At 51.6% G+C, this 12875-nt stretch overlaps 1 protein-coding gene across 1 annotated transcript; it reads left to right on the top strand.

Moving 5' to 3' along the window:
• The first annotated feature begins 1584 nt into the window (after positions 1-1584).
• Positions 1585-1980, top strand: LOC138373142 (chondroitin proteoglycan 1-like). Its single transcript, XM_069339158.1, has one exon. The coding sequence runs from the start codon at positions 1585-1587 to the stop codon at positions 1978-1980; it is 396 nt and encodes a 131-aa protein (XP_069195259.1).
• Positions 1981-12875: the final 10895 nt, after the last annotated feature.

Genomic DNA, 12875 nt, shown 5'->3' with positions numbered 1-12875 from the left:
TGCAGTTACCTTTGTTCTTATACCTCTCGTCACTTAGCAATACTTGGCAGTTTGCCCAAAACGCTGTGCGTATTAGTGGCTTTAGGTACTGTATGTACTAGCTCTATCTATAAAGCCAACATTATGTTTGTAAATCAACTATGTATGTACTTTTCCTGAATAAAACAAATAGTTTAATTTAATTTAATAAATATGCACCATATAGTTAGTCAAGTTAATTGTGGATTGTATTCTGGAGGTCAATTGTTGGTCTAGGTCCTATATAAGGGAACCTCGGTAAACATAAGTACATGAGGAGCACCGCTCCTGTGCCAGGTAAGTCCATTACGGGCTCACCATAGCCCGTGCTACTTGGAACTTGTTCAGAGTAGCTGAATCTGTAACAACAAGCATAAGTATTTATTTACGGGCTATTCATGCCCGTGCCACCTCTTGGGTGGCTTAATCTTTATCAATCACACAGCATATTATGCCTTGTATAGCATACTGGAGGGGGGGTAACCGGCTGCGCCCGGGTCTCTAACCCCCTTTTCCCACTCCTCTCTTTCTCACACGTTTTCTGTGAGAAAGGCCGCTATAGAGAGATGATGTGGCCCCTTGGATAAAGTTCAGAATACAGGAACTGCAAACGGTCTATTGGCTCAGACGTGGTAGATCCTAACTATATCCACCCGAACTCACTTATTCAGGCCGTCCGCGCGAGCGTTCCCAACGTCAAGAAACGGTCGTACTAAAGTGCTTTCAATAACTTTGATTAAATAAATAAATAAGAAACGCATATCCTGAGCTGCAACATCTGAAACAGTTTACATATACACAGCTTCTGGCCGAGTCTCGGCGCATGGAAGTTCGCGCAAGGGAGCGTTGCCCCCCATGTTTAAACCTGACATTCCTTTAATTTTTTTTTTTTTTAGATGTCATATAATTTTATACAGCACTCGCGTAGTGGTATATGTCCAAGATGACTGTAGACACCCGAGCACTGGAATTGCAAGGATTTATTGCAGTAATAGTTTTATTGCCAAAGATTGCCTTCCACTTGCACCATTAAGCGTCATGACAAATGGAACTAGCATGAGTCGCGCTGCGCGGCTTGGATCCTGCCAGGAACTTGCCGGGAGGCCGTCAACGACACTTGTAATTTGACACGTCGGGAACTGAGCATGCGGCATTCCCGCTACTAAGTTACTTGACGGTACAGTCAAGAAGAGTCATGAGATGTATCCTTGGTCAAGACAGGTCTGAGGCGTGTATAAGAGCCGAGGGAGCTAAGACGGGCCGGAGCCATGGCTGCCACCCGTTAATGATCTATGGTCAATGGCCGCCATCCGGAGTCATGGCCTAGGCTGCCACCCCAGTAGTATGGTCCAAGGTGGAGTTCTCTAAGGAAGCAGGATCAGGAGAGAGCCGCCAACAATGTGCCACAGTGGGAGATGGGAATGATGACGTGAAGGAGTTGATCCAGAGTGATCATACTGGCCGCGCTGCCCCGGGCCAGTGTGATCACCTGGCCAGGGGCTAGCATGGCCAGAATCATACGGAACAATCATAACCTGTATGATTACAATTATGGTTTGAACACTTATGTCTGCTAGACGACGTACTGTCCTCAAGATTTTTGTGGAGGCGACTAAAGTGCTGGCAAGTGTTCCTGTTTACAAGACGACTGCCAGCGATGCCCCTGTTTACACGACGACTGCCAGCGATGCCCCTGTTTACACGACGACTGCCAGCGATGCCCCAGTTTACACGACTGCCAGCGATGCCCCTGTTTACACGACGACTGCCAGCGATGCCCCTGTTTACACGACGACTGCCAGCGATGCCCTTGTTTACAAGACGACTGCCAGCGATGCCCCTGTTTACACGACGACTGCCAGCGATGCCCCTGTTTACACAACGACTGCCAGCGATGCCCCTGTAGCAGGGCATCCAGGTGACCAGTCCTCATCGGCCCTGTCGGTGTATTTTTTTGATTAGTCCTAAGACGGTATAGTGAAGACGAGTGAAACAGGAAGAGCAGAGAGCTGAAGCAGCAGCGGCAGGAAGTAAGAACACGATATAAAATGAAGACAATAATTAAGCAGCGTCTGAAGTTAGTAAAATAATCAGTAGGAAGGGGAAGAAGCATGTGGAGTCAGCAGGACAAAAGGAGAGCAGCAGCAGCGGCGGCAGGAAGCAGCGGCAGGAGGCTGGACTACCGCACCATGAAAGTCTACCTTCATGCTAACTCGCAATGATGAATACGTAGTTTTGGCTCCCCAACGATTCATAAACCGGATTTTTGAACCATAGACGAGGAGACGCCGTGACTAGTGCTTTCGGAAGACGAATGGCTACAGCCCCTGCGAGCGGCCGTGTGTGATCCTAATCCAAGGGCGGCTCTCCCTTGCCCCGCTGTTCACCCAGCTAGAAAGCACTCAGCGTCCACACTTCCCGCAACTCTGGACCTCATGTAAAGTCGTCGCTGGATCCAGTTTGCTGCGCGATGTAGCCTCATCGGGGCGGGCGAGGAGAGGCGGAGCTTCCCCAGGCGACAATACCAGTGATTGTGCTCTATCGCCTTCATCTGTTTTACATGAGGGTGCGTAGGAAGATAGGAGAGAGCTGCGGGCTTGCCACACCTCGCCAGCTAATAATGATGCGCCATCTTCCGGTCTTGTGAAACCGTGAGCTGGACTCTGGCCTGATCGGGTTTATAATCTCAACCAGTGATGTCACCACGACTTCCTGCCAGCATAGAATCAAATATAAAATTACGGAAGAATTTTAATAAAGGTCTGGTGTATAATAACTGGTCAGGTTTCCCCTGTATCATATACAAAACTACGCAAATTATAAAAAATGGGACAAAGCCGTAAAAAAAATGCAAATTAATCTTCCACAGTGGAAAAAAAATATACTCGATGAAGACAGGCCGGAAACATTAGAAAGAAATGAACGGCGTTTACATGAATAAGCGGAAACGTTGGATGAAGTATACTGCTCATATAAAGGAGGTTAGAAAACTTATGGGTGACTGGTATATTCGCTTCCAGCAGATCAACGGGGCTGGACCAGACCTGGAATGCTGGAAGGTACTGTGCAGGTTGGGCTCCTGACCGCAGCGAGTGCCGAGACAAAGACAGGATACTCCGTAACAAGATTGAACTGAGCTCAATGCATAATTTTCATTGCAAGAATCATTCTTACAATTATAATAGACACAATAGTGTGCTAAACAGGCAGCGTGTAGGGAGGTGGGGCATGAAGCTCTGTACCCAGGGAGAGAGGTTATAGTGGACTGTATACTATACCTGGTACGGGGTAATCTCGAGCGAATTCAGGTGCGTAAAGTGGTGGGTTGTGTAGTGTGGTGGGTTGTGTAGTGAGGTGGGTTGACACGTATTGATATCCACTGATTTGGTTGACTGATTATTTTCTGTCTACCAGGCAAGCGGTAAAACACTGGGTTCTTTACCCTGCTGCCTAACAGGACGAGAAGGAAGGCTGTATACCTACCAACGGTAGGCTATTTGAGAAGCCTACTGTATTAGGCTTCCTAACAACTATATCCCCAAGGTTTATAAAGCCACCTCTACAGATTCTGGAGATTTATTGAACAACGATGGCAACGTAGTTCAGAACCATGTACAAGCCACACAGAACAGTGAAGTACGAATTAAAACACCATGAACACCATTCGAAACGAAAACAATAGAAGCTCATAACCCAGAGAAAGAAATAAACTTGTTGCCAAGGACTACAGTTTGTAAACAACCTTCCCTATGGTGAAGGGCTGGTGTAGTGGATATACACACATGTATGTACAATATACGTGACATATATGTGACGTATGTGAATCAAAGCGGCAGCAATACAGTCATTGCCTTGACCCCATGACTGTGGAGGGAAGGGAAGTTGTTGCTTACAAGGAGTAACTTCCCCAAGTGTTACGCCCTTTCTACCATTACCTCCTCCCCTCCCGCTTATAATTCCTCCCCCCACTCCTCACCCCAGGTCACAGCACCACCCCCTCTCTCCCTCGCCTGCAGGTCTGTCACACCACAGAAAACCCATTTACTTACACACAAGTTAAATACCTTGGCGTGTTCTGTGGTAGACTTTTGTAATTTGATGTTTTGTACCTTCCTGGGGGGAGGGAGGAGGGGGGGGGGGGGGGGCGTGACCCCCCGGGGTTACGGCCTCCACACGCCCTTACCTGGCACTCCCCCCACGCCCTCACCAGGCTCTTCCCACGTCCTCACCAGGCACTCCCCCACGTCTTCACTAGGCACTCCTCCACGCCCTCCCCCACGTCGCCCTTGCCGCTGGGCGTGGTAACGAAGTCTGATGTGTATTTAATTCCGGCCTTAAACAATATATTATTGTATGCGTTGTATTACACGTAGCGAACTGTATTAACAACTTTGTGTCGTGGCTGCCATGCTGGTCGTCACCTTCTGAGAGGACCAGCAGGAGGGCCGTTCACCACCAGGTCATATCATGGCCGTTCACCACCAGGTCATATCATGGCCGTTCACCACCAGGTCATATCATGGCCGTTCACCACCAGGTCATATCATGGCCGTTCACCACCAGGTCATATCATGGCCGTTCACCACCAGGTCATATCATGGTCGTTCACCACCAGGTCATATCATGGCCGTTCACCACCAAGTCATATCATGGCCGTTCACCACCAGGTCATATCATGGCCGTTCACCACCAAGTCATATCATGGCCGTTCACCACCAGGTCATATCATGGCCGTTCACCACCAAGTCATATCATGGCCGTTCACCACCAGGTCATATCATGGCCGTTCACCAGCAGGTCATATCATGGCCGTTTACCACCAGGTCATATCATGGCCGTTCACCACCAGGTCATATCATGGCCGTTCACCACCAGGTCATATCATGGCCGTTCACCACCAGGTCATATCATGGCCGTTCACCACCAGGTCATATCATGGCCGTTTACCACCAGGTCATATCATGGCCGTTCACCACCAGGTCATATCATGGCCGTTTACCACCAGGTCATATCATGGCCGTTTACCACCAGGTCATATCATGGCCGTTTACCACCAGGTCATATCATGGCCGTTCACCACCAGGTCATATCATGGCCGTTCACCACCAGGTCATATCATGGCCGTTCACCACCAGGTCATATCATGGCCGTTCACCACCAGGTCATATCATGGCCGTTCACCACCAGGTCATATCATGGCCGTTCACCACCAGGTCATATCATGGCCGTTCACCACCAGGTCATATCATGGCCGTTCACCACCAGGTCATATCATGGCCGTTCACCACCAGGTCATATCATGGCCGTTCACCACCAGGTCATATCATGGCCGTTCACCACCAGGTCATATCATGGCCGTTCACCAGCGTCAGATCACAAGTGGTTTTGGCCAGCCAGAAGGATACGGCTAGTCACGGCTAGTTTAGGCTAGCCACCTAAACTACCGGAACGGAAGCTCGTTAGTCTAAGAGGTTAAGTCAGTATTGTTAGTGCTTGCTGTTCGACTCCAGTCGTAACTGTCGTCGCTGTAGTTGACGTTACCTAGTGACGTCTTGACACAATGGAAAGATTGATGATTGATTAATTGATGAAGATTAAGCCACCCAAGAGGTGGCACGGGCATGAATAGCCCGTAAGTGGTGATGGCCCCTTTTGAGCCATTACCAGTATCAAGAGCTGATACTGGAGATCTGTGGAGGCGCGACTGCACCCTGCGTGACGGGAGATGTCTCCCGGACCAAATGGTGAAAGATTGATGTGTCGGTTTGATGAATATATGAGAGGAAGAGTTTAGGGATCAATAAGGTGCTAACCCCTCACATGGGGGACAATGGAGGGATGGGGCTTCTCGACACCATCTTGAGGTTATCTTGAGATGATTTCGGGGCTTTAGTGTCCCCGCGGCCCGGTCCTCGACCAGGCCTCCATCCCCAGGAAGCAGCCCGTGACGGCTGGCTAATACCCAGGTACCTATTTTACTGCTAGGTAACAGGGACATAGAGTGAAAGAAACTCTGCCCATTGTTTCTCGCCGGCGCCCGGGATCGAACCCGGGACCACCGGATCACAAGTCTAGGATGCTGTCCGCTCGGCCGACCGGCTCCCTTTGTCTTACGGTCTCAATAGAAACGACTATTCTGTACAAATGTAGAAATACCAGTTAGCAAAGACTGTGAATACAAGTCCAGTCACTAAACCTATACACCTTTCATCACTAATGACGGCTTTGTTTATATATATTAAACAATTATATCTTGTTTAATGCGGAAAATCCACAGAGAAATATGAAATGAGGTGAACGTTTCGGCTTGTTAAAGCCTTTGTCAACACCAGACTGACTCCAGACTGACTTTGAGTCAGTCTGGTGTTGACAAAGGCTTTAACAAGCCGAAACGTTCACCTAATTTCATATTTCTCTGTGGATTTTCCGCATAAAATGATCAGTGTTTTGTGATCGTCAATTGCATCTTGTTTAATATATCTTGTCGTAAATATATCTTGTCGTCCCTTCAACTTCTAGTGTGTGGTCTGGTCAACATACTTCAGCCACGTTATTGTGACTCATCGCCTGCATATATTAAACACTTTGTGAACTTTTGAAACTGCAAATATCTAGGTAATTCTAGATATAAACAATCTAACTTAACCTCTAATTGCTTCTCAGCTCAAACTGTTTAATACTTGTACACAGCGCGGCCAAGACTGAGGAAAGATAATAATAATAATTAATAATTCATTGTGCCGGGGGACAGGCAGCCATAGTGTATATATATATATAAATATATACATGTTAGGCTTATCTCGAAGTCCCCCCCCACCTCCCCATCCCAAAGGATGTAACCCCACAACAAGCCTACTCCTAGGAATACCTAGGACAACTCCTAGGAATACCTAGGAATACCTGGGACAACTCCTAGGAATACCTAGGACAACTCCTAGGAATACCTAGGACAACTCCTAGGAATACCTATTTACTGCTAGGTGAAACAAATGTGCTGTAGAGATTTGTTGAGTAGCTGCATATACCTGCTTGACGAGTTGTGGCTTGTGCTTATCTTGAACTGTCACAATTATTGTGTACTGCTTGTGTTGTCTCTCTGGCACTAGTTGTTGTCTTGGTGGTGCTGTGGGCGGTGGGCGGTGTCCTGGTGGTGCTGTGGGCGGTGGGTGGTGTCCTGGTGGTGCTGTGGGCGGTGGGCGGTGTCCTGGTGGTGCTGTGGGTGGTGGGCGGTGGCCTGGTGGTGCTGTGGGCGGTGGGCGGTGTCCTGGTGGTGCTGTGGGCGGTGGGCGGTGTCCTGGTGGTGCTGTGGGCGGTGGGCGGTGTCCTGGTGGTGCTGTGGGCGGTGGGCGGTGTCCTGGTGGTGCTGTGGGCGGTGGGCGGTGTCCTGGTGGTGCTGTGGGCGGTGGGCGGTGTCCTGGTGGTGCTGTGGGCGGTGGCCTGGTGGTGCTGTGGGCGGTGGTCTGGTGGTGCTGTGGGCGGTGGGTGGTGGCCTGGTGGTGCTGTGGGCGGTGGGCGGTGTCCTGGTGGTGCTGTGGGCGGTGGGCGGTGTCCTGGTGGTGCTGTGGGCGGTGGGCGGTGTCCTGGTGGTGCTGTGGGCTTTGGGCGGTGTCCTGGTGGTGCTGTGGGCGGTGGCCTGGTGGTGCTGTGGGCGGTGGGTGGTGGCCTGGTGGTGCTGTGGGCGGTGGGCGGTGTCCTGGTGGTGCTGTGGGCGGTGGGCGGTGTCCTGGTGGTGCTGTGGGCTTTGGGCGGTGTCCTGCTGGTGCTGTGGGCGGTGTCCTGCTGGTGCTGTGGGCGGTGGGTAGTGTCCTGGTGGTGCTGTGGGCGGTGGGCGGTGGCCTGGTGGTGCTATGGGCGGTGGGTGGTGTCCTGGTGGTGCTGTGGGCGGTGGGCGGTGGCCTGGTGGTGCTGTGGGCGGTGTCCTGGTGGTGCTGTGGGCGGTGGGCAGTGTCCTGGTGGTGCTGTGGGCGGTGATGTGGGCGGTGGGCGGTGTCCTGGCGGTGCTGTGGGCGGTGGGCGGTGTCCTGGTGGTGCTGTGGGCGGTGGGCGGTGTCCTGGTGGTGCTGTGGGCGGTGGGTAGTGTCCTGGTGGTGCTGTGGGCGGTGTCCTGGTGGTGCTGTGGGCGGTGGGTAGTGTCCTGGTGGTGCTGTGGGCGGTGTCCTGGTGGTGCTGTGGGCGGTGGGTAGTGTCCTGGTGGTGCTGTGGGCGGTGTCCTGGTGGTTTCTGTGGGCGGTGGGTAGTGTCCTGGTGGTGCTGTGGGCGGTGGGCGGTGTCCTGGTGGTGCTGTGGGCGGTGTCCTGGTTATTAGTGGCGGTGCTGCGTGCTGTGGTGGCGGTGGCGGTGTCGCTGGGAGTGAGGGCGGTGGTGTGGTGGCGGTGGTGGCGTCGCTGGGCGGCGCTAGGAGAGGTGGTGGCGGTGGTGGGAGCGGTGGTGGGTGGCGCTAGGAGAGGTAGCGGCGCTGGGCGGCGCTAGGAGAGGTGGTGGCGGTGGTGGGAGCGGTGGTGGGTGGCGCTAGGAGAGGTGGCGGTGGTGGCGGTGCTGGGAGCAGTGGTGGCGGCGGTGGTGGCAGCGGTGGGCGGCGACCGGTAACAACATTACCGTCGGCCGCAAAACACCTGACGCACCTGGCCCCAGGCGGCGGAAGCCCCGCGGGCGTTCGCGTGCGCTGCTCGTGCTGCTGCTGCTGCACGCACACACACACACACACACACACATCTGGGTACACGCTATTGACACGCACACGCTACTGGATCACGCACACGCTCACCGGCCCGGGCATATTACTTGGTGACACGCACGCATTTCTGTCGTTCGCGTCCATCTGGAATGCACATGCTAATTGGCACGCCCACGCTTCATGCTGACGCCCACGCTACATGCTGACGTCCACGCTACATGCTGACGCCCACGCTACATGCTGACGCCCACGCTACATGCTGACGCCCACGCTACATGCTGACGCCCACGCTACATGCTGACGCCCACGCTACATGCTGACGCCCACGCTACATGCTGACGCCCACGCTACATGCTGACGTCCACGCTACATGCTGACGCCAACGCTTCATGCTGACGCCCACGCTACATGCTGACGTCCACGCTACATGCTGACGCCCACGCTACATGCTGACGCCCACGCTTCATGCTGACGCCCACGCTACATGCTGACGTCCACGCTACATGCTGACGCCCACGCTACATGCTGACGCCCACGCTTCATGCTGACGCCCACGCTACATGCTGACGTCCACGCTACATGCTGACGCCCACGCTACATGCTGACGCCCACGCTACATGCTGACGCCCACGCTACATGCTGACGCCCACGCTACATGCTGACGCCCACGCTACATGCTGACGCCCACGCTACATGCTGACGTCCACGCTACATGCTGACGCCCACGCTACATGCTGACGCCCACGCTACATGCTGACGCCCACGCTACATGCTGACGCCCACGCTTCATGCTGACGCCCACGCTACATGCTGACGCCCACGCTACATGCTGACGCCCACGCTACATGCTGACGTCCACGCTACATGCTGACGCCCACGCTACATGCTGACGTCCACGCTACATGCTGACGCCCACGCTACATGCTGACGCCCACGCTACATGCTGACGCCCACGCTACATGCTGACGCCCACGCTTCATGCTGACGCCCACGCTACATGCTGACGCCCACGCTACATGCTGACGCCCACGCTACATGCTGACGTCCACGCTACATGCTGACGCCCACGCTACATGCTGACGCCCACGCTACATGCTGACGCCCACGCTACATGCTGACGTCCACGCTACATGCTGACGCCCACGCTACATGCTGACGTCCACGCTACATGCTGACGCCCACGCTACATGCTGACGCCCACGCTACATGCTGACGCCCACGCTACATGCTGACGTCCACGCTACATGCTGACGCCCACGCTACATGCTGACGTCCACGCTACATGCTGACGCCCACGCTACATGCTGACGCCCACGCTACATGCTGACACACACACACACACACACACACACACACACACACATCGATATCACGCCAGACCTGTCTCCTGCAGCACATATCAAGCGGATAACATCAGCGGCATATGCCAGGCTGGCCAACATACGAACGGCATTCAGAAACTTGTGTAAAGAATCATTCAGAACTTTGTATACCACATATGTCAGGCCAATCCTGGAGTATGCAGCCCCAGCATGGAGTCCATATCTAGTCAAGGATAAGACTAAACTGGAAAAGGTTCAAAGGTTTGCCACCAGACTAGTACCCGAGCTGAGAGGTATGAGCTACGAGGAGAGACTACGGGAATTAAACCTCACTTCGCTGGAAGACAGAAGAGTTAGGGGGGACATGATCACCACATTCAAGATTCTGAAGGGGATTGATAGGGTAGATAAAGACAGTCTATTTAACACAAGGGGAACACGCACAAGGGGACACAGGTGGAAACTGAGTGCCCAAATGAGCCACAGAGATATTAGAAAGAACTTTTTTAGTGTCAGAGTGGTTGACAAATGGAATGCATTAGGAAGTGATGTGGTGGAGGCTGACTCCATACACAGTTTCAAGTGTAGATATGACAGAGCCCGATAGGCTCATGAATCTGTACACCTGTTGATTGACGGTTGAGAGGCGGGACCAAAGAGCCAGAGCTCAACCCCCGCAAACACAACTAGGTGAGTACAACTAGGTGAGTACACACACACACAAACACACACACACACACACACACACACACACACACACACACACACACACACACACACACACACACATGGGGGACCTAAATCACGGAGAGATAGATTGGGAAACGAGGAATCCCCATGGCGGGGAGGAGACCTGGGGAGCGAAGCTGGTAGACGTTATTGACAGGAATTTCCTAACACAGCATGTGAAAGAAGATACTAGGGAAAGAGGAGGGGATACGCCCAGCCTATTAGATCTCATTATCACTCAGAATGTAGAAGACATCGAGCAGTTGGAACATGAAATACCACTAGGAGCTAGTGACCATTGTGTCCTAGCCTTTGACTACATGATGGAGCTTAAAATTGTGACCAAAGGACAAGAGGTCCGGGAAAGGAGACTTGATTACAGAAAAGGGGACTACAGAGGGATAAGGGACTACCTGGGAGAAGTGCAGTGGGAGGAAGAACTTAGAGGAAAAACAGTGCAAGGTATGATGACCCAAGTCATATTGAAATGCAAGGAGGCTGAAGATAGATTTATTCCAACAATAAAGAAAAAAAGCAGGAGGGAATATAATAACCCATGGTTTAATAGACAGTGTCAGGAAGCAAAGGTGAGAAGCAGGAGGGAGTGGAGGAAGTACAGAAGACAAAGGACAGAGGACAACAGGATTAGATGTAACAGAGCTAGGAATGATTACATTAACATAAGACGAGTGTCGGAAAGAAATTATGAGAACGATATTGCAGTCAAAGCGAAAAAGCAACCAAAATTACTACATAGCCATATAAGAAGGAAGATGTCGGTAAATGACCAAGTGACAAGACTGAGGAAAACAGAAGGGGCATATACAGAAAGCGACAAGGAAATCTGCGAGGTACTGAATGCAAAATTCCATGGAGTGTTCACTACCGAGCCTGAGCAGCTCCCATTGTTAGAAGAGATTACCCAAGATGAAAGACTATCAGATATAGAGGTGACAGCAGAGGATGTAATGAAACAGTTGACAACACTGGATGCAAATAAAGCTGTTGGACCAGACAAAGTATCACCGTGGATACTTAAAGAGGCAGCGCAGGCTCTCAGCGTGCCTCTGGCAATGATCTTCAATGAGTCACTTATGTCGGGAGAATTGCCCAGTTGCTGGAAGGAGGCAAATGTCGTACCGATTTTCAAAAAGGGGGATAGGGAGGAGGCACTTAACTACAGACCCGTATCACTGACAAGCATCCCCTGCAAAATACTTGAAAGAATAATTAGGCTAAGACTTGTTGAGCACCTGGAGAGCATTGGGTTTGTAAACAAGCACCAACATGGGTTCTGGACAGGGAAATCATGCCTAACAAACCTTTTAGAATTCTATGATAAAGTAACAAGGATAAGGCAGGACAGAGAAGGCTGGGCAGACTGCATATTTCTTGACTGCCAAAAGGCCTTTGATACGGTACCGCACATGAGACTGCTATACAAACTTGAGAGGCAGGCAGGAGTAAGCGGAAAGGCCCTAGTATGGGTGAAGAACTACCTAACAGGAAGGAGCCAGAGGGTAATGGTAAGGGGCGAAAAGTCGGACTGGCGAACAGTAACAAGTGGAGTACCTCAAGGATCGGTGCTGGGACCAATCCTCTTTCTAATTTACGTAAATGATATGTTTACAGGAGTGGAATCATACATGTCAATGTTTGCAGATGACGCAAAATTAATGAGAAGAGTTGTGACAGACGAGGATTGTAGGATCCTCCAAGAGGACTTACACAGGCTGCAGAGATGGTCAGAGAAATGGCTACTGGAGTTTAACACCAGTAAATGTAAAGTTATGGAAATGGGATCAGGTGACAGGAGACCAAAGGGACAGTACACAATGAAGGGGAACAGCCTACCTGTAACGATTCGAGAAAGAGACCTGGGAGTGGATGTGACACCCAATCTAACTCCTGAGGCACATATAAATAGGATAACGACAGCAGCGTACTCTACACTGGCGAAAATTAGAACTTCATTCAGAAACCTAAATGAGGAAGCTTTTAGGGCGCTTTACACTGCCTACGTGAGACCCGTCTTAGAGTATGCCGCGCCATCATGGAGCCCCCACCTGAAGAAACACATAAAGAAACTGGAGAAGGTTCAGAGGTTTGCGACGGGGCTTGTCCCAGAGCTA

Source organism: Procambarus clarkii, chromosome 41, assembly GCF_040958095.1.
Source record: "Procambarus clarkii isolate CNS0578487 chromosome 41, FALCON_Pclarkii_2.0, whole genome shotgun sequence".
Taxonomy (NCBI): domain Eukaryota; kingdom Metazoa; phylum Arthropoda; class Malacostraca; order Decapoda; family Cambaridae; genus Procambarus; species Procambarus clarkii.
Note: the sequence above shows the minus strand (reverse complement) of the source record. Positions and strands in the feature narration are given on the sequence as shown.

Excerpts from the sequence above, each read along its gene's own strand:
- LOC138373142 (XM_069339158.1), top strand. The coding sequence starts at position 1,585 with ATGTCTGCTAGACGACGTACTGTCCTCAAGATTTTTGTGGAGGCGACT.